The following is a 22,999-nucleotide window of genomic DNA, read 5'->3' as shown; positions in this document are numbered from 1 at the left end:
CTAGCAATCACCAATCTACTTTCTGTCTCCATGCATTTGCCTAATCTGGACAGTTCACATAAATAGAATCACGCAAAATAAGTGGTCTTTTGTGACTGTTTTCTTCCACTCAGCGTAATGTTTTTTAGGGTTCATCCATGTTGTATCACACATCAATACGTCATTTTTTTTATTGCCATCGTGTAGTTATACCACATTTTGTTTACTCATTCAATCATCATTTAGATTGCTTCTACTTTTTTGCTGTTATGAATAATGCTATTGCGAACATTCATGTACAGATTTTTGGACGAGCGTATATACCTAGGAGTGGAAGTGCTGGGCCATTATTACCCTGTTTAGCTTTTTGAGGAACTGCCGTACTGTTTTCCAAAGTGGCTGCATTACTTGACATTCCCAGCAGCCATGTTTGAGGGCTCCAATTTCTCCTTGTACTTGCTAACACTTGTTAATGTTCATCTTTTTTGTTACAGCCATCCTAGTGGGTGTTAAGAGGTATCCTGTGGTTTTGATTTGCATTTCCCTAATGATGAATAACATTCAGCATCTTTTTTTGTGCTTCTTGGCCATTCATAGATCCTCTTTGAAGAAATGTCTATTCAAATCTTTTCCCATTTTAAAACCGAGTTGTCTCTATATTTTAGAGTTAAAGAGAGTTCTTAATATATTCTAGATACAAGTCCTTTGCCAGATAATGACTTGTAAATATCACCTCTCATTCTGTGGATTTTATTTTCACTTTATTGCTTGTGTTCTTTGAAACACAAAAGTGTAAGTTTTAATGAAATCTGATTTCTCTATTTTGACTTCTGTCATTGTGCTTTTGGTGTCATATCTAAAAAAACAACAACACTGCCTAACTCAATGTTATGAAATTAATTTCTATGTTTTCTTCTGCAAGTTTTATAGTTTTCCTTCTTACATTTAGGTCTATTTCCATTTTTGGTGTAGAGTATGAGGTAGCTTCATTTTTTTGCAGATTGATATTCAGTTGTCCAACCTGTCCTTTTGTGAAAAGACAATTCTTTCCCTGTTGCACTGTCTTGGCACCCTTATCAAAAAAGCAACTGGTCACAAATGTAAGACTCTCAGTTCTATTTTATTGATCTATGTGTGCACCCCATGGCAGTTTTAAAAATCAGATGTAAGAAGAGTGGCAAGGGAAAAAAATCTACTCTTTCATGTTTACCCATGGGGTTATCTTTTGGAATGCTCTTTTTTCTTCATGTGGATTTAAGTCATCATCTAGTGTTTTCATTTCAACTTGAACATTTGCCTTTTGTTGGGGAGCTGGTCCACCAGCACGAAACTCTCCCAGTTTTTATTTCTCTAGGAATGTCTTCATTTCTCCTTTATGTTTGAGATTATTTTGCTAGCTATGGAATTCTTTTTATTTTTCTTTCTGCATTTAAATGTCACCCCACTGCCTTCTGGACTCCGTGGTATCTAATGACCACTTAGCTAGTAATCATATTGAGGATCCCTTTTCCACAAGGAGTTCTCTTTCCCTCTGCACTTTCGAGAGACTCGCTGTGTTTTGGCTTCTGACAGCCCGAGAAGCGTCTAAGCATATTTTTTGAGTTATCGTACCTGAAGCTCACTGAGCTTCTTGGATGTGTCACGTAAGCTCTTTCATCTAACTTGCTAGGCTTTTGGCCACTATTTCTTCCAATAATCTTTCTACCACCTCTCTTTCTTCTCTCCTTCTGAGGACCCCATTACACATATATCGTTACACTTGACGGTGCACAAGAGACTGTGTTCTTCATTCTCTTTTCTTTCTGTTCCTTAGTATGAATAATCTTAATCAACCCAACTTCAAGGTTGATGATTATTTCTCCTATTAGCTCAAATCTGCTGCTAAGCCTCTCTGGTCATTTTACACTCAAGGTGTTAGTACTCTAACACTCCAGATTTCCCATTTGGTTCCTTTCTGTATTTCTATGTCTTTATTAATATCCTTTATTAAATGAACTATCACTGTCATAATTTCCTTCAATTCTTTAGATATGGTTTCTTTCAGTTATTTGGGCACATTTATAACATTGATTTAAAGTCTTTGTCTAGTAAGTTCAGCATCTAGGCCCCTCACGAACGGTTTCTATGGACTGTATTTTCCTGTAACATATATACTCTTCTGTTTCTTTGTGTGTTACGTAACTTTTGTTGAAACTAGACATTTTAGATAATGTGGCAACTCTAGAAATCAGATCTGCCCTCCTCCAACATTTGTTGTTGCTGATTTCCGTTGCTGTTGCTACTTGTTTGTTTGGTGACTTTCTCGGATTAATTCTGTTAAGTCTGTCACTCTATTGTCATGCATGACCACTAAAGCCTCTTCTGGGTTAGTTTGATGGTTAGCAAATGCATGGCCAGAGATTTCACTGATTGAACTAGTAACTCTCCCCTCTTTGTGGTGAGAAGCTCTGTGTGCGTTCTGGAGCATGCCTGCAATACCCAGGCAGTTTACAACTCTGCTTTATTCTTCACTTCTTGCCTCCGCGGAGCCTCAGTCAGCCAAAGGCAAAGGACTGTGATCCCCTTGATATTTCCCGGGCATGTACCCTAGAGTGTACACATACTGGAATATACATCCCCGGCAATATGTCAGAGCTTTTCAAAGCCCCTCATGGGCATCTTGTTCATCAGATTTTCTTTGTCAAGCATTTTCCTTTGCCTCAGTTGGTACAACTGCTTTGGGCAGCTGTGGTATTTAAAAAATGGCCACTGATTGTTTTGATTAACATCCTGGGACAAAGCTGTACTTAAGAGCGAGATCAAATAATAACACTGTCCTGAGCAGCACAAGATACGTCAAATAATGGTAGTGCTCTGGATACGAAACTTTGCAAAATGCCCCAAACCTCATCTGGTGACAGTAATGCCCACAAGGCTGTGGTCTTCACAGCTAGAGTTGTAAGACTGCCAGTTTTCAAGGCTACCTGGAGGTGGGGAGGAATGGATGAGAATAAGTCAAGTTACTATCCCACGAATCCTTCTGTTCTTACTGAGGTTGAGCAGATTTTCTTGAATAAATGTTCCTCAAATGGCTGCAACTCTTTGGTTAATGTACAGAGCTCTGCAGAAGTTGATTTTGATGTTTTTTCTCAGCGCTTTCATCACAGAGTTACAAAGATATTCCCTCGGTCATTCCAAAATCCTGTCCCATCCCCCAACAGTTTATAAGAGTAATTAAATACTTGAGATTTCAACAGGAACTCTGAACACTCTAAATATCCTTACCTATCATACAGTGAAAATTTCTAGAAATTTTCTTCTCCAGGCAGCCCTCTGAGTGCAGTGGCAATATGAGACAATTTCCCCTACATTCAGGAAAGGCCAAAAAGGATGCTGTGCCAATTGCTCATACGTACGAAATAGAAGTGGTAGGATTTTTATACCCCTGGGACTTCCGACACAACTATGAAACAACTTGAGAAAAGAAACTTTATTATAGAAACTGATACAACAAATCCCATTTGTGAGTACCTACCCTGTATCAGATACTGTGCTAATCACGCATGAATATGACAGACACAGCCCTGCCATCTTAGGGCATATGATCTCAGGGGGCTACAGGGAATTAAAGAGGCTGTTAGAATCCTGCATAAGTACTTAAAAAGGAGGTATAAGGTGCTTTTGGACACATGCAAGGAAGGACCTCTAACTTATCCTCCTAAAAGAAATGACCACTTCTGTAACATCTGAAGGATAAACAAAAATTGGCTGTAAAGGGGATAGAAAAGAAGGAGAAAATGAAGGGAGATAGGGGCGAGAGACTATCACATGGGATGGTCTGGTGGGAGGAGGAATTTTGGCTGAATTGAAAATAGTAAAGGGCAGTACTAAGAAATATGGACAGAGCAGTAAACCTGGGATTTTGGGAAAAGCTGAATCCCTGACCAAAACCATACAGTTGGAAAGGAGTATTAACCGTGGGATTACATGGTGAATTAACTTTCACATTGAATGTTAATGTCTCTAGGCAGCTGGAGATAGAATGAAATGAGTGAAAAACTCATTTGGGGAGCACAGCTTTGGTTGTAACAAGAAACTTTCACGGCAGTTGAACCAAAGCGAGGAAGGTTTTTTTTTTAAGAAAATGAATGACAAGAAAGAGGAGAAAGCACAGACTAGTGTTTGAACCTGAGTGCATGTCCACAGTCAGCAAGGGCACGGAACACTGGAGGTCACTGGTCCAAACATTTGATGTGTCTCCTCCTCCTTCCTGACAGAACCCTGATTTAGCTCAGAGGAGAGAAACAAAGGCAGAAGGAAATGGTAGGTAAAATTAAATTTCTTTATAACCTGAAGCCCATCGACAAATATTTGAGGTAAATACAGAGTGAAACATTCCTCCAGGGACGCCCTACTCTCTTAATGTTAATGCTTCCCTAGAGGGAGAAAGGACTTCAGCTCAGCAATAGCAAGGCCCCCAGTATCTTGTGAGTCCGCTTTAGCATATGAAAGTCCTTTTGGAAACCTTCCTCTTTCCTTACCCTCTCCCAGCTCCCAGGTATATCATCAGTCACTCCTCACACCCCTGGTGCAGCTCTTCCTACCCACAACTCCTATCGCCCTGCTTTAATAAAACCACCTTTTTGAGTCAAAGGTGACTCGAATTCATTCTTGGCCATCAGCTCCGGACCCCCACCACCACTCCAAAATCATTTGGGTGTTCACTTCCTCTCAGATAATCCATTCAACGTAAGAGAAATCTGACCTCTCCCTGGCTTCAGGAGTTGATCTATTGGTTTAAAGATAATCTCACAGCCCCTTGCCAGTAATTCATCCAGAATGGAAATGTGACTTAACTAGCTCAATCAGACTGAAGGAAAATATTTTTGTTCCCTGGTTGATGGAGAGGTACACTCTTTCTCCAGCTGGAAGCTTGCTGTCTCAGCCTGCTGCCAGCTTCCTGGTCCCTCAGACTCCTTTGTAACTGTGAATGCCCATGTGACATGGTTATGACCACCAGGACAAGGTCTGCTAGGAGGTTTCTAGAATGCCATTTGGTGGCGTGGTGGTTCAACAACGTTATGCAGCTCTCAAACACTTTCTAACCTTTTGTTTCAGGTGCTGCTGGCAGCCATCTTGACATAAGGCAGCACAAGGACAAAGCTAGCTGGGGAGGAAGCGAAGACGCAAGAAAACCTTCTGCCTGGGTGCACAACCTCTAAAGTCTGCCCTACTGCTAGGCTTCCTTCACCGGAGTCCATCAAATTCCTTGTTACATAAGCCAGGTTCCAGTTGCGTTTCTGTTACTTGAACTTGAAAGCACCCACAAAGCTATAGTTGGGAAATAAACTCACAAAGAGACCAGGAGATGAAAGGTTAGATGGTAGAAAGAGAATCCGAAGAGCTCAGTGTGATACAGTCTGAGACAGGATGAACTTTTACAATGGAAGGAACCGCTGGCAGTGGTAAATGTGGTGGATTTATCCAGGAAGATGTTTGTCCTTTCCTATTTCTGCTTTGGATATAGAACCTCTTTATTTTTTTTATTTTTATTTTTTTTTTACATTTATTTATCTCTGAGACAGAGAGAGACAGAGCATGAACAGGGGAGGGGCAGAGAGAGAGGGAGACAAAGAATCGGAAGCAGGCTCCAGGCTCTGAGCCATCAGCCCAGAGCCCGACGCGGGGCTCGAACTCACGGACCGCAAGATCGTGACCTGAGCTGAAGTCGGACGTTTAACCGACTGAGCCACCCAGGCGCCCCTATAGAACTTCTTTAAATCCAACTGTACTCACTGTCACCATACCACGGTTTTCTGGCTTATTAAATATTTAAAATCTAACTGATGGTGGCCTCTTTACAATTGGAGTATGATGATTATAGTGTGCTTTTACAAAGAAATTCAGAATAAATATAGTCGAGTAATGCTTATTTAATGTGAGTAAACTGAAACCACCCTGAGCCTTTTTCTCCCCAAGTAGAAAAAAAATCATCAGTGAAGACTTAGAAATCTTGCCTATTTTGTTCAAGATGTTCTTTAACAAACAACAACAACAGCAACATGGAAAAATGTAAAACCTAAAAGTAGGGAGAACGGTATAAACTTCCATATATCTATGACTCAGAGTCCAAAGTGATCAATATTTTGTTATTCTTGCTTTTCCTCTCACCTCTCCCGGGAGTAGCTACACTGGCTGGTGGTCAGAACAGCCCTCTAGTTCTCACCTACTTGCTTTCCCCCATCTGCATGGGAGGGGCAGCTGTCTGTCAGACTAGCATCACTGCCTGCAGTCTAGGCCAGCACAATGGTCCAACCTAATGTGCTTTCCAAAAGTGGACATATTCTGAATATAAATGAAGAGAAGGAGGAAAAGTAGCTGGGGGTAAGGGAAGGAACACATAGGTTCTGGAATGGAGGGAATGGAGGGAAAGCCAATATTGTATTAATGCCTCAAAAGAGGCTCAGGGCAAGAGATGATATTGTCTCTTAGCTCAATTATACCAGATGCCTGAAAAGGTGAAGCCATATATTTCTAGGGCCACTCATACTTTTGGAACCTGATGAGATCTAATGGAGGCCTGCCAACCTGAGCGGCCTTGCCCTGGGAGATATTTTCAAATGATATGATGATGAACTAGACTAATTATTAGTGATTGAATGGAACTCTAGTAATGTGCCAGTATCTATTAACTGTTATGATCCTTTGTTATACAGGATGCATCAAAACAAAACAAAACAAAATAAAACAAAACAGGGGGTGACCTGTGGTATAATAGGATATATATTTGATCTTTGTCTCAGATTCCTGGCACTGAGCTCCTTAAAACCCTTAGGATTTCCTGAATTACAGGAGTGTCTTGTCATTTAAAGGAAGCCTTCTTGAGCAAAACTGAGTTTATGTTAATGAGGTGACTTAGAATGGGGCCCCTTGATAACCTCAGGATGGTCACCAAAAAGACCAAATGATGGAAGGGTTAGAACTTGTAGCCTCACCCACCAGCCCCCAGGACAGGGTAACAGGTATTGTCAATTAAGCTCTATAAAAACTTGAACAAGATTTGCTGAGCTTCTGTGTTGATGAAAGTGTCCACACACCAAGAGGCAGCAACATCCCAGTTCCTTGGGGACACAAGTTCCTGCACTCAGAACCTTCTGGACCTCATCCTAGGTACCTCTTTATCTGGCTGTTCATCTGTATCGTTTATAACATCCCCTTCACAATCAATGGATAAACCCAAGCAGCCATTTCTGGGTTCTGTGAGCCACTCTGGCAAAGCAATCCAACCCAAGGAGGGAGTCGTGGGAAAGTCCAATTCATGGCCAATCAGAGCACAGGTGGCAGCCTGAACTTGCAACTGGTGTCCGACTTGGGGGCAGTCTTGTGAGACTGAGCCCTTAGCCTGTGGAACTTGATGCTCTCTCCAGGCAGACAGTGCCAGAACTGAGTTACATTTGTAGGACGCTCAGTCAGTGTCCCCTGAGAACTGGAGAACTGCTTGACGGTGTTGGAAAACACGTATCGGAGAAGTAAAATCAGCTGACCGAGCAGCAGAATGTTATGTCTGAAGGACGTCTATATGGCAGTTAGATTCTCAAGCTGGATGGAAGCCCATCTAACCTATAAGGTAGATGACATCTTCTACATTTTGAGTAGAAAACAACATTATTAAAACTATGAATTAATTTACCTCCCACTTTATTAATATAGGTGAGAAGAAGAAAGAGCTTACCAAAGCAACAGTAAACTTCTGACCAGCCTCTACCAAAATCACAGACATTCTTACTGTTTGGATTTAATCTACCAAAACAAAAGCTTCCAATTTCTCTCTCTCTCCCTCTCTCTCTCTTTGGCATTCAATTGTTAGAATCACTTAGTGATTCTCTATCCTACAAATCTGCCACAACATTTTCTAAAAATATTGCCTTTTTTTTAATAGACTCAGAAGTAGTAGTTCTCCAAATATAGCCCAGGGGTACCTAGGGTATTCCTTGCCCTTCAAGGGGGTCTGTAAGATCAAAACCATTTCCTTAACAATACAAGGATGTTATTTGCCCTTTTCATACCCAAATCTTTCACAGTGTACAATGGAATTTTCCAGATGCTACCTCACATATGATAATAACACCGCTCTAAATGACGTGTATGTGAAGTAGATGTGAGAATCCTGTTTTGTATTAAGCCAGACATCAGAGATGTATAAAAATATAAAAACAATTCCACTCTTCGTACTGCACATTTTTGTTTAGAAGACAAAGTTACTTTTTAAGTTATTTATATTAGCATGTAATGAAATGTTTTATTATCTTTAAAGAATTTATAAATAGTACATTTCTTTTTAGTGTTACTCTTGAATAGTTAGACTGACAGACACAACCCCCCATATATAGGCTCCTTGGGGTACTCCATAAGTTTTAAGAGTGTCAAGGATTCCTAAAGTCAAAATGTTTGAGAACTGTTCTTCAAGAAAAATTCCTTTCTTCCCCGTCTAAACTGACCTTTTTTTGGGTAATGGGAGAAAAGATTCTTTTCCAATCTTTTTTTTTTTCAAGTTTATTTTTATTTATTTCGAGACAGTGAGATAGAGAGCGAGCAGAGGAGGGGCAGAGAGAGAGGGAGACAGAATCCCAAGCAGGCTCCATACGGTCAGCATACAGCCTGATGAGGGCCTCGAACCTACAAACTGCGAGATCATGACCTGAGCCGAGACCACGAGTCGGACGCTTAACCACCTGAGCCACCCAGGCGCCTGTCTTTCACCAGTCTTTTTGCAAATGTCACTGGATATAAAATCAATCTCCTCCCTGACATTCCTCTACATGGTAGGCGTTCTCTGATTCTGAGTAGGAAACAGACAACGATTCGTGGGCACTCACGTGAAGCACTCACCTTCACCAATTCTGTGTAGCCCGTTTCTTTTGGGGTCCACCATGGCTGGGCTTTCAGTCCATGCACGTTGTAGAGGGAGCGCTGCCACACAGATGCAAAATGTCCCCTCTTGTGCCCAAGCTCGTACCACTTATAGGCCTGAAAGGACAAAGAGACTGAACTACAAATGAAGCATTTTTATTAATTTAAAACTACAGTGTCATTTTTTAAAAAAAATTTTTATCGTTTTTTATTTATTTTTGAGACAGAGAGAGACAGAGCATGAACAGGGGAGGGTCAGAGAGAGGAAGACACAGAATCGGAAACAGGCCCCGGGCTCTGAGCCATCAGCCTAGAGCCCGACATGGGGCTCGAAGTCACAGACCACGAGATCGAGACCTGAGCTGAAGTCGGACGCTTAACCGACTGAGCCACCCAGGCGCCCCTGAAGTGTCATTTTTGTAACATTTAAATAAACAGCTGCTAGTCAGGTGCCCAAATCTGTTAACACTGCCGAGAATACGATCATTTGATTGGGTTTCTGCTCATGACCCACGATGACAAATGCATGTATGCATTTTAGTTTTACTCTGAGGCTGTACGCTCTTGCAACGCAGGGTTCATGCTGCGATAACTGTGGTCTTCCTTGGAGTGTCCAGCACAGAGTCTAGGACATATTTGTCAAGCGGATAAATAACATAAGAAACCACAGCGGATTGTATCTTTTGGCTTTCATTTCTCAAGTTCTAAGTTTCCCTTAAAAGGAAAGGGCTAGGGCTAGGGCTAGGATTTTAATAATTTCTTCAAAGACGTTTGCATTTACTGAATCGGATTGCTAAAAAGAAATGTTACGTCTTTTCCCATGCACTTTCTTTCCAAGTCCCCATTCCAGAAGCCGGCCCCGAGGTGGCGGAGCACAAACCCTCCATTAAACTAAGCAGACAGAAAGGAAATATCATTCTGAGCTGGCCATAAATATGGCGGTAGCCCACAGTGGACTTTTTTAAGGGGGAAGTTTTGTTCCTTTTTTGGGTTTTCTGCCGCCATGAGGAATAACATTTGTGGCTTTCATCTAGTTGTAACATGAGGCAACTTGACTCCAAGAAGACTAGCCTTTTCAGGGACAGCTGGCTGCAGGGTATGCTGCTCCATATGTCTCCTTCGAGTGACACCCTCACCATATGCTCCCCAGGGGCCCTCCCCACAGGACTGCTGCACCGCGCAGTCTCCACTGTCTTCGGGGTGGAAGGCCCCCTGAGGGCTGTACTTACTAGTACTGCCTTCATGACTGCAAGTCTGCACTAACGGTTGCTTTGGAAGAGGGCGTTCGAATACAAATTCTGATCACTTAAACAGAGGCATTTAATATCAGGTGGATGAAGAAGCTATGCAAAGAGAGTATCTTCATAAAACTCCAGATAGACTTAATTAAAAAATATTTTTAAGCTTTATTGTTTTTAATTCCTTTTGGAGAGCAAGAGAGAGAGTGTGCATGGGAGGGGTAGAGAAAGGGGGAGAGAGTTCCAAGCAGGCTCCACGCTGTCAATGTGGAGCCCGATGTGGGGCTTGAACTGAGATCATGACCTAAGACGAGATCAAGAGTCGGACGCTCAACCGACTGAGCCATCCAGGCGCTCCAACTCCAGATATACTTTAATGTAAAGAACAGTACCTTTTAAAGGTCTTAAAATTCTTAGGTCAAAATTTCCTTCACTAGAAAAATCAACCGTGATAACAGTACCACGTCATATGTTCAGTAACACTTTTCAGGTTATTGCTCACTTTTACATGTGTAATTGCATTTGATCTCTTTAATAACCTCAAATATCTCCATTTTACAAATGTTGAAGCTAGTATTGAAAAAGGCTAAATATGTTGGGGCACCCGGGTGGCTCTGGTGGTGATCCCAGGGTTGTGGGACTGAGCCCTGCATTGGGCTCTGCACTGAGGGTAGAGCCTGCTTAAGACTGTCTCTCTCTCTCTCTCTCTCTCTGCCCATCCCCCACTTGCACGCATGCTCTCTCTCTCTAAAATACAAAAAGGAATTAAAAGAAATTTTTAAGAAATCAGTAAGTATTTTGAAGTATAACCCAAGGCTCTAGCAACTTCATCCATTCTCCTTCTATCTTCCTATCATTAAAAAAGAAAAAAAAAACTATCAGAAGTGATATTCTTATTTATCTTTCTCCATAATACCTCATTAAGAATATATATACTCATCATTCTTATATGTCTTCCTTGAAATACATATTAACTTGTAGTCATAAAGTAGTTTCTTTAAAAGCCCGAAACTTAAAGTGGCTAGTCATTGCGTGAATTTTGTTTTTGAATTTTGAGTGGAATTTTGAATTTTGTGTTTTACTTTTGAAATCAGTTTGACTATTTTAGTTATTTCTGTCCAATTTAAATTTAGGATCTCATTTCCTATACCGTTCAGTGTTAAAAGTGAACAACAGTATGAATTACCACAGTTGATTTTTTTTTTGAAATGCTTATTTTTGAATCAGGTAGTAATTCATTTTATGGGCCAGGCACAATGTTAGAAAGGAGAAAAAAAAATGTTCTAGAGAAACCAAAACAGCAAAGCTCATAGCTCTAGTTCAGGAGTTAAAAGTCACAACGTAGTCCCAGACCTAACATTCACCCTGCCGGATGCCTGGGCAAGTCGCTTCACCCACAGTGTCAGGTTACCGCTATCGCCAAGGTTTCTTCTCACACTCAAAGCCAGTCCTACTGGACCCTTTTTTTGTACCCCTCTGCTACTTAACTTTTCAAGAAACAAAACTGTGACAGTGAGGCGTCAGGAATTTTAAAAAATCATCTTCAATGAAGGTAAAATAATCTTCAATTATGTAGAGGGCCCAATGAATTCAGTCAGGCTGCTTTCTTACAATACAAATTGCTAGAAAATCAATGATCAAGTTAGAATCCTCTGAAAATTCTCTCTTTACTCTTTCCCTTTTATACCTCTAATCGAGGATATGAAAATAAACAGATCACCTGTGGATACCTTCTTACATATGTTTTATATCTCCTATACTTCAAATTCTTGCCAGGTATGGTTTACACACACACACACACACACACACACACACACACACACACACAATACCAAAACAGTATATCAAAAGATCCCCACTCTGAAAAGCCCAGGCCCCGTCTGGGGCACAGGCCTGTCAGGTGTGACCCCAGCTGGAGCCTGTGCCTCTGGAGCTCTGTGCACAGTGGGGCACATGAGCCACACTTGTGGTGAGGACGGCTGGCTGCGGCTGGGCCGTGAAGAACTACGAATGCCATCACTTGGACGTACGACTTTATTTGTAATTTTGCACCGTACGGTTTTTGAGCACACGATGTCCTGGAAGAAAGTAAGACAAAAGCAATAAACAACAGCCAGGCTTGTCCAGCCCTCTCCGAGGCTGACAACACTGACCGAGCAAGCGGGAAGGTGAGATGGGTGCCAGAGGCTGGGGAAGTGAACTTCCCCAAACGTGGCCCCGACTGCACAGGAGAGAAGTTGGCAGCATCATCAAATGAGAGATGGAGCCCAGGAAGAAAAACGGTTTAGAAGAAGACACGTGAGCCGTCTCTGTGGCCTTGCATGGTGACACCACACAGGCAGCAGACACAGGAATCCTGACTTTGAGTAGGAGACCAGCTAAAATGTGGATTTGTGCAGTAATGGAAATACTGAGAATAGCTGCAGGTGAGCTGCTCTAGGACGATCATGGTTTAGGGGCGCCTGGGTGGCTCAGCTGGTTAAGTGTCCGACCCCTGATTTTGGCTCAGGTCATGATCTCATAGTCGGTGAGTTAGAAACAACCCTGTTAGAAAAACCTTCTTCAAAAACAATTTTATTGTCAGCCTCTGCAGCACAGAAGCTGTGAGTTTGCTCCTCTTTTGGTGCCTGAGTAGAGCCCCATGCATCGGAACGTGAAGCATGGTTGCTTCCCAATCTGTAAACTCAGGGCATGACAGTCAATTCACAATACCTGATATCGAGAACATACTAACGCGGGTTTCCTATAGGCTTATTTTTGTTCTCCTGTAAGGATGAATCCCAGTGAATTTTTTAAATTCAAGAACTGTGGTGTTCTTTGCATCTTGATGGTAATTAAGCTGATAGAACAGTCCCATAGGTTCAAATCCCAAGCCCTTGACAAATGTTTAGTAGTGAATTCTTTGCCCTTGAAGTAAGGGCTGTTTTCATCTAAGATGAGAGAAAAAAAAATCACAGACTTCTCTTATCTGTCTTTGCCCTGGACCCTAAGAAGTTCAAAGATAAATTAATTAGTGACAATTACATTTATAGCAATCAGACGTGAACATTTATCCAGTGTTAGATATTATAGCAAAATCTTTTTTATCCTTCTCATTCAAAAGAGGTACCAGGGATTTATATCTAAAACAAGGAACACAAAAACGAGAACTGATCAGCGAGTTATTTTCCTTTCTTCACGTCTAATGTCTCATTTTATTCCAGTTGACTGACTGGTAGGTTAGAGGAGAAAGGGACAGATGCATAGAAATGTATAAAGCAAACTGACAATCATCCAAATCTCTCTTACCGCAAATCAGTTCATGTCTCTAGCTGGCAATTACCCCATCACAAAACCCCCTGCTCTTATGAACCCTCAAGTGTCAAGATGCTTCCACGTTCTTATTAATTTTAGAAACCTGAAGCTCTGTTATCTTTTTTTATCCTTTAAGCCGACTGCATTTTACTACGTATATGGAATGCACTGGTTACAACGATTCAGTGTCTCGCTTCGCCCTTTTGCCCCTGACTGTAAGGAGAGCACACTCTAGAGCCTTGTGATGATGTAAGACGGAAAAGGTAGGCTTCACTCTCCACCAACAGCCTGTAAATCATGGTGATTGTTGACAATTTGGTAACTTCAGTATATGATGTCATGATTAATAATCTAAAGTTATGTTTAAAGAAGCTGACACGGTACTCAGAAAAAAGCAGTAATCACAAAGAAAACACGTAATTTGGTTTAGCTACTACATTTTGTGTATCAGTACCTGTCATTACTCTAGCTATAGGTATTCATCTCAAACTTGGCATTAAATACCAGAAGGTAATTTACATAATTAACCACGGAGTTCAGTTGCTTAGGGATCAGTTGAATAAAGACTTCATTCTAAAAATAACTACTTTTTAAATACCCCAAATAAAATAAAAACAAATCTAGACATATTGTTAAAAGATATTTAAGCAATTTCAGACATCTCTTCATTTCATAATTTTAAAAATATTTTTTCAGGACAATGCTTATGCTTTATGCACACAGACACACACATGTGCACACACACACATACACACATATACACATACTAAATGAGAGGCTGGTCTCATGATTACTCAGCTAGTTTCTTAAAAGAAACTATAAGAGTCAAAAATCCGCAAAATTCTTTCTAGGCTTGCAGGAGTTGTTGGGTTGCTTTTTAAGAAAAGTTTAAATAGCTAAATAGTTTTGGCGTGCCTGGGTGGCTCAGTCAGTTAAGCATCCGACTCTTGACTTTGGCTCAGGTCACGATCTTGCAGTTTGTGAGTTCAAGCCCTGAGGCGAGCTCTGCACGGACAGTGTGGAGCCTGCTTAAGGTTCTGTCTCCTCTCTCCCTGCCCCGCCCACACTCATGCTCAGGCGCTCTCTCTCTCTCTCTCTCTCTGTCTCTCTCTCTCAAAGATAAATAAACTTAAAAAAATAGCTAAATTGTTTCAATCACCACCTTCAAAAGTCTACGCTCTAAATATGTTTTCAGTTGTTAATTTCTCCTAGAATTACCCTCCCCGCCCCACCTAGTCTACCCTCTGTTAAGAGAACAAAAACTTCACAAACTCATTACCTCTTTGTCCCCAACCCTCTGCATGGCATCCCCCAGGTGGAAGTAAAACCTGCCATCGTCAGTGCCGGGGTCCCCAGATTCTATTCCTTCCTATAAAAAGGACAGTGTTAGCATTTAATGAAAAAATTAAATACCAGCTTTTAGTTCATTGATTTACTTAATCTTTATATACCATATAAAAACCTAAGGAGCAGAAAAATTCATCTCAATATTAAAGTTTGGCAATTAGGTTACTGGTCAACATTTACAGTGCAAACCCAAAAAGAGGTCATAAAGCTTAATTTAACAATACATTTGCCATAAATTAACAATCTCCTAGCCCATAAAATTAATATATGAATCATCTCTGTGGAAACTATCATATTTCAATATCCCAAAGAATTTCTTGACTGGGTATCTATCCCATTTATTTTGCTCTCCAAATCTGACCATATGTCATCTGGAGGCTTCTTATTCCTAAACCAAAATGTTTAGTTGCTCATAAAATGTTTGAAGTGATAGAGACCTAAATGCAAATAGTGTTTCATTCTACTCAAAACAAATGCGTCCTCACCTTTTAATGAAATCTTTTACAAAACTTACAGTTAGGATTAAAGCCAGCTGGAATCTTCGAAAATGTAGCTGTTATTAAACAAATCCTGTGCTAAAACATTTAGCTGATTTCTGCCCTGTCTCCCGCATAAGGACTGAATTGAGATGTGTATACACAACAATAACAATAACAAAAAAAAAGAGAGTGAGAGAAAAAACATTAAAATAGAGTAAATTTAGAAGAGCAAAAGAAGGACAGAAGTAAAAAAATATTTAAATATCAAGAAATTTTTTCTAAAAATCTGCATTTTCAGGTCTCTTCATGAGAAACCCATTATCTTCACTAGGAAGAAATTTTATTTGCATAATGTTGGAAGGTAGCAGCGAGGAACAGAAGAATCACTCAGGAGAGGAGGAGAGCTGTGATCGGGGCTCTTGACTGGCAGGTTAACTAACAGACCCCACGCTCTGTTTCCCCATCTCTGAAGCAAGCAGGGTACTAATAGCCCCTTGTTATGTCAAAGGAAATGTAAGGGGAACACTTTCAATCAGAGAAACCCACATGCCCAGAGGGTCCTGGCAGAGAATGTAAAGGTTTGCAGAGGCCTGGTGACGGCCAAGGGAGACTGGGGGGTGGCGGGCCACCTCAAGGGGACAACATTGCTCTTCTCCAATGCTGGGATGTGGGCCAGATGTGATCTTTCAAGAGAAATCAGAAATGTGCATGATTATATAAAACGCTCAGATTCTTAACTAAAGCAAGCAATTTAAAATTGTTTTTAATAGAACTGTGCTGGCCAAATAAAATATGCAAGTTATTTCCAATCAGTGGATTGCTATTTGAGAGCTCTGATTTAAGTCATGTGAAAAAGAGAGATCATGGAAGTGTGCTATGTACTGCTACTTAAAAAAAAAAAGTTCATAGGTATTCCACCAGCTACCTGTCTAATATGGTAGCTGCTAGCTACATGTTACTATTTAAATTAAAATGAAAGTTAAAAATTCAGTTCCTCAGTCACATCAGCCACATTTCAGTTGCCCAACAGCCACATGCGGCTAATGGCTACCATACTGGAACATACAAACAAAGAACATTCCCACTGTGACAGAAAGTCCTACTGAATAGCCCTTAGCTAGACCAAATGTGATTCTGGTGCATCTGCAAGGATTCAATTAGATATACAAGGGAAAAAAATGACAGCATATTTTAATCTGAGTATTAAACCTGAGCTATCAGGTTTTTTAGGGTTTGACCTATTCAGGTGCCATTTGTTACCATACTTTATGTAGGTTGCCATGAGCCCTTGTTCAACCTAGACTGAATGTATAATTGAATTGTAAAAGGAACATTTAATGCATTGCCCATATTCCAAAGTATTACGTTAGTAATTTTGATCTACCTTTCCCATTTAAATAAAAACTAGTAACTACAGTTTTAGGAATTTCTTCATAACGTCTTTTCCAAATAACCTCTGCTCGTATGGTTGGCATTTCTACATCCAACACTCTCAATCACTGCCCATGAATGTCATGGTCAGAGGGTGTACATTCTGAAGATGAAAGTACTCCGCGGTGCATGCCAATTAGTCGACAATGCATAATCAAGGGAATCCAAATGACTCAAAGGAATCAGAAGATGAAAAAAAGACGAAAGGCAGGGATAGTTACCTTTAAGTAGGGAATGCTCTCAGCAATTTTGTTCTGCGCCTTCAGGATAAAGCCATAATGCACTTTAGCAAAGCCATCATTAGGCGTCACATTCAGAACCTAAACTCAAAGAAAATGGAAAGCTATTGTGACTGATACACATTCTACAAATGGCTGTCAAAAGAAATTTTAATTAGCTTTGCTGTGCTTGGGTCCACATTATGATGTTACAGCTTAAAACACTACAGTGTTTTGTCTCATTGCGATATTCGGCTTCAATACCCCCATTTCTTGTCAACTCAAAAAGTTTGTACATCTATCCATCAATTCTTAATGAATGAAGAAATCTGGGTGCCTGGGTGGCTCAGTTGATTAAAAGTCCAACTTTGGTTCAGGTCATGATCTCACAGTTCATGGGTTTGAGCCCCGCATCAGGCTCTGTGCTGACAGTTCTGTGTGCCTCAGATTCTGTGTCTCCCTCTCTCTCTCTCTGCCCCTCTCCCTCTCACACTCTGTCTCTCTCTCAAAAATAAACATTAAAAAATGTTTTTAAAGGAATGAAGACTACAATGAAAAGGCAATGACCATTAAAGCATCAATTGAACAATGCAAATCAGCAAAGTCTGTGTCAACTGATATGACCTGGATATTTTTTTTAGGGATCAGGGAAAAACTGCTTTAAATTTGCTGTATTTAAAGTCAACTCTGAGTGGTTATTATACCTTTCGTTATGTACGTGCTTTACACATTGCCTTAGATAAGAGACAATTTAGATTTTTACAATCTAAATTTCACAATCCATTTATTTAACACAAATTTCTTGAATGCCCAGACCGTTTTAAGGACTGAGGACAGGGGCGCCTGGATGGCTCAGTCGGTTGGGCGGCCGACGTCGGCTCAGGTCATGATCTCGCGGTCCATGAGTTTAAGCCCCGTGTCAGGCACTGTGCTGACAGCTCAGAGCCTGGAGCCTGTTTTGGATTCTGTGTCTCCCTCTCTCTCTGACCCTCCCCCGTTCATGCTCTGTCTCTCTCTGTCTCAAAAATAAATAAACATTAAAAAAAAATTAAAAAAAAAAAAGGACTGAGGACAAAGTGACAAGCAAATCCAATATTCTGTGATAAAACCCAAGTAAATATTTAATATACATCGAATCCCTATTATCATATGCATTTATTATGATTAAAGATAAATTATGCAGCATGCCTCCAAGTTAAATATTAGCAGGGAGAAAGCAAGACAACAACATTCCCCTTTGAAGCTGCCCAGACAAACTAATTCATGGAACAAAAGCGAAAGCCGACGGTTTGAGTTGAGTGCGCGTAAGACGAATGTCCTGAATATCCCGTAGCTTCTCTTCATCCTTCAGCCTGAGTGGGGAAAGGGAGTAGCAGCCAGCCTGGGCTCTGTACCCAGGACCAAGTGAGTAAGGGAGAGGGGACGCCCTGCCCTTCAAGAGTCCACAGTGCATACTGCTGATACTTTATAAATTTTCGGTTCCTGTCTGGTCCTGCACCTCCTCCACGCACAAATCCAGTCAGCACCACCTTCCCCATATATTCAGAATCATGCCCCTGCCACTTCCTTCACCACTGCCACCCTGCTCTACGCCTTGTCACCTCTCCCCTGTGTTCTCACACAAGACTCCTAACTGCTGACCTTCTGCACCACCAGCCTGCTCTCCTATAGCCCGTTCTCCACAGGGGCCCTGAAGGAGCTCACTAAATCCTATGTCAGACCTCATTCTTTTTCTGTTCAGAACCCAGATGGGTTCCATGCCACTCAGAGTAAAAGACTAAGTTCTAGGGAATGGTCTCCTGGGCCTCCCTTGAGCTGGGCCTCTCTACCGCTCTGCTTCCTCTCCTAAGCCCCTCCCACCAGCCAACCTAAGGCACCTTGGACTCCTTGCTGCTGCACAGCAAGCCAAAGGCACCCCTGCCTCAGGACCTTTGCATGTGCAGCACTTCTTTGCCTCAAAAAGTCTTCTCCCAAACATGGAAATGGCTCACTCTTCACCTTGATGAAATCTGTGCTCAGAGGTCACCATCTTGGTGAAGCCAACCCCCAACCACCCCATATAAAACAGAACCAACCTCCCATTTACTAGTCACTCTCTTGACTTTTATTACGCTGATTCTTTTCTTTACAGTGCTCGTCACCATTTGACTTATTATTCTTTTATTCTTCCCGCTAAGGCCTCAGCTGTACAGGGATTTTGTCTGCTGCACTCACTGCTGATCCCCGGGACTTACAACGGTGCCCGGCAAATGGCAGGTCATCAAGAAAGCTGTGCTAACTGAATGGATGAGTGAGTGCCAGGCTTTCCTCCTAACCAGATTTCTGAAAGCACAGACTCTGTTTCTTCTTCACCTTCCAAGCACCTGCTACCGAGCAAGAGTATAATAAATGTTGCTGGAACTTAACTGAGTTGAGGCCACTCATGTTTCTGCCAGCATAAGGGGACTGTTATATGAGGGGACTATTATAACGATTGCAACCACACAGATGACATTTCTATCTATTCAGACCCACAGTCATCCTCTCAGGTAATTAACAAATGTATTCATTTGCCAGATATTTTAGAATATACAGAGTTCTTCTGGGCTCTGGACACATAAGCATAAATGAGATACACTCTTCTCTCAAGGGAAGTCTCAGTCAAGGGAGGAAGACAGATTCACAAGCAGACAGTGATAATCGACATGGTGATAGACACGAGGCATGCAGGGGGGTAAAGAGGAGGAGTACCTTGCTCGCTCTAGGATTGGTGTGGCAAAAGCAAGGTCTGAAAGGTGCTCAGGCGTTCACCAGGCAAAGGGAAGACGGCGGATGGTGGGGGAGGAGGCACTCAAGGCATAGGAGAAAGTGAGTGGAAAAGAATAATGGACCAGGAACGGCAAAAGGGAATGAGACTGGAAAAAAGGGGACAGAAGGCAAATCACAAAAGGTCCTGTCCCTATTGTAGCTTACATGTAGATGGAGAATGAACGTGTGGCTTATATTATCTAATGGCAATCAACAAAGCCACATGATATGACAAGTGGCTTTATAAAGTTCCTGAGAAAATAAAATTGAGATTAATATTAATAATACTATATAGATTCTGTCTCTTTTTCTTTATACACACACACAACAGAGATAGTGACAAAAAACAAGTATAGTTGATATTTCTGCTTCCAGTATAAACTCTGCATGGCACAGTGCCAAGAAAAAAAAAAACCCAAATCCTATAATTACAAATAGTATTGCATATACATATCATTAAAATATCAATTTGTTCTTTAGCACACAATCCAGTGATTTCACTACTGGGTACTACTGGGTATTTAACCCAAAGAAAACAAAAACACTAATTCAAAAAGATATAGACACTCCTATGTTGATTGCAGCATTATTTACAATAGTCAAACTATGAAAGCAGCCCAGGTATCCATCGATAGAAGAATGGATAAAGAAGATGTGGTATATATACACAATGGAACATTACTCAGCCATAAAAAAGAATGAGAAAGAATGAGATCTTGTCATTTGTGACAACACAGTTGAACCTAGAGGGTATAAGGCTGAGTGAAATTAGTCAGATAAAAGACAAATACCGTATGATTTCACTTATCTGTTGAGTCTGAAAAACAAAACAAACAAAAAAAGCAGAGACGCACCTGGGTGGCTCAGTGGGTTAAGTGACCAACTTCTGCTCAGGTCACGATCTCGCGGTTTGGGAGTTTGAGCCCCGCGTCAGGCTCTGCGCTGATGGTGTGGAGCCTACTTGGGATTCTCTGTCTCTGCCCTCCCCAACTCTCTTCCTCTCTCGCTCTCAAAAATAAATAAATAAAATTCAAAAAAAGAAAGCAGAAACCGACCCATAGATACAGAGAACAAAGTGGTGGTGGTAGAGGGGACGGGGCTGTGGGGATGGGCAAAATGGGTGAAGGGGAGCGGGAGGTACGGCTTCTAGTTATAGAATAAATCACGAGGATGAAAGGGCAGCACAGGGAATAGAGTCAATGGTACTGTAATAGTGTTGTGTGGTGACAGATGGCAGTTACACTTGTGATGAGCCTAGCATAACATATGAAGATGTTGAATCCCTATGTTGTACATCTGAAACTAATGTAACATTGCGTGTCAACTATACTCCAATAAAAAAATACATAAAGATATATGTACCAATACGTTCACTGCAGCATTGTTTATTACAACAAAATGATTATAAATAACTTATCCAGGTTAAGAAACAATCTGTCAATCAGTTAAGCATCTGACTTCAGCTCAGAGCATGATCTCATGGTTCGTGGGTTTAAGCCCCGCGTCAGGCTCTATGCTGACGGTTCAGAGCCTGGAGCCTGCTTCAGATTCTTTGTCTCTCTCTCTCTCTCTGCCCTTCACCCATTCAGGCTCTGTCTCTGTCTCTCAAAAATGAAAAGATGTTAAAAAAAATTAGAAATAACCTATCCAGCCAAGGCAGTTTAGTTAATGATGATATATCCCTAAGAGGGAACACTTGTTAGCTACTAAAAATGAGGTTCTAGAAGAATATTTATTCACTTATAAAAATTCCGGTGATAGTATGGTTAATATAAACCAATTTAATTAAAAAAGACAAGTGTATGTTCTGTGTATGGAAAAGAGACTAGAAGGACACATACCACACGTTTTCATGGTGGTCTGCATGTGACAATGAGGCTGCAAATGATTTCTGCCTTTTGTGCTTATCTGTCTCCCTTGTTGGTTGCACTAGGCTTCTCTTAAATTTTATCATTAGAAAAGAGAATAAAAAAAGTTTAAATAAAATAGAAAATTTTCAGTGACTAGATTTTTTTTTTTTTTTTTTTTTTTTTTTGCAATTTAATGAAATGTAAGAGTATTTAGAAGACTTCGTCTCATCTTAAAACTTATTTGGGGGCATGCACCTTTCATGATGTACATTACTACCTAACATGTATCTTGTATTATTAAATAAACACCATACATAAATACTTAAGCATACATATCGCACGTTTTTGCTTGAGCCTGTTTCACTGGAAGGCTACGCAACCAGGCATGTGGGAAGACCACTGCTGGGGGCAGTGTGAACCAATAAGGAGTTGAAGCCAAGGGTGGGATGGTCTGATTTGTGTTTTGTGTTGATGAAGGCTGGAGGACGGCAAGCCTGGACAGGATAAATGTGCCTTAGTTTAGGCAAGAGGGGATGAGACCTTGGGTTAAAAAGAGAGTGGATTTGAAAGATATTCAGAGGGTAAATTAACGGAAGCTTAGGATTTGACATCAGGTTGAAAGTCCATGAACTCACACCATATGTTTGTTTCCTTAACTACCATTTCCCAAGCTGGCGTGTGTGAGTTTCAATCAACACGTGTGGGCTAAGTGAACGGAGGGAAAAATCGGGAAAATGCTAGACTCTAGAACACGGGTGGCTTGATTAACTGTTAATGCCAAGGTGAAAGAGGGTCATCTCTAAACTACAGCTGTCAGCAATCTACATCAAACCATTGTAAAGCAAAGTCTTGTTGAAACTGAAAAGCAGCAAAGAAAAAAAAAAGAAAAGAAAAAGAAAATCCCAGAAAGGAAACCAACAATGACTTGATTTTTATAAATTTACTTAAAGACAAAAATCAACATGAAGAAAAGTAGAAAATTTCTTCTGAAAATGACCTTTGAGACACAGACATATCAGGATCAACTTTGGGTAGGGAAAGAGCAATGCCTTAGACGTAGCTTATTAACTCAGAAGTGAGGGGCGGGAAGAAAAGGCAAACCTCACATATATTTTCAGTCTATTAATGCTTCTTTAAGAAGAAACCCACTCAATTGTGTAATATGGCCCTGTTTTAGACTTTCTGCATCTTGTTATGATTACTCAGATGAGATTATGATTTCAAACGTATAAATGACAATAGAAAAACATTATTTTTCAAGATGCATTAAAATGTTTCACATATCTGGCGTCTACTAACAGGTAAAAACAATGAATATATTCAAGGAAGGTTCTGAAAAGAAATCCATAGTGAGTGGGAGAATCTAGGATGCTTTCAGATCCTGCCCTAACCTCAAATCTACTTGGTATGCAGTCAATATTTGCTCATGATTTTTGGAAGGAAGGAAGGAAGGAAGGAAGGAAGGAAGGAAGGAAGGAAGGAAGGAA

The 22,999-nt window shown here is 40.9% G+C and overlaps 1 protein-coding gene across 1 annotated transcript in view; it reads right to left on the bottom strand.

Annotated features, from left to right (window-relative positions):
* ASPH (aspartate beta-hydroxylase) overlaps positions 1-22,999 on the bottom strand; it is a 229,473-nt gene that overhangs the window by 34,724 nt on the left and 171,750 nt on the right. Inside the window, exons 19-21 of the mRNA XM_040487723.1 lie at positions 16,879-16,977; positions 14,680-14,769; positions 8,848-8,985 (exon numbers count right to left, since the gene is read on the bottom strand). Coding sequence (XP_040343657.1) covers positions 8,848-8,985; positions 14,680-14,769; positions 16,879-16,977 — 327 coding nt within the window. The remainder of the gene's footprint in view (positions 1-8,847; positions 8,986-14,679; positions 14,770-16,878; positions 16,978-22,999) is intronic.

The sequence above is a fragment of the Herpailurus yagouaroundi genome, unplaced genomic scaffold (assembly GCF_014898765.1).
Source record: "Herpailurus yagouaroundi ecotype Mexico unplaced genomic scaffold, PumYag 165, whole genome shotgun sequence".
In the NCBI taxonomy this organism is placed as follows: Eukaryota; Metazoa; Chordata; class Mammalia; order Carnivora; family Felidae; genus Herpailurus; species Herpailurus yagouaroundi.
This window is presented reverse-complemented; position numbering and strand designations above follow the sequence as displayed.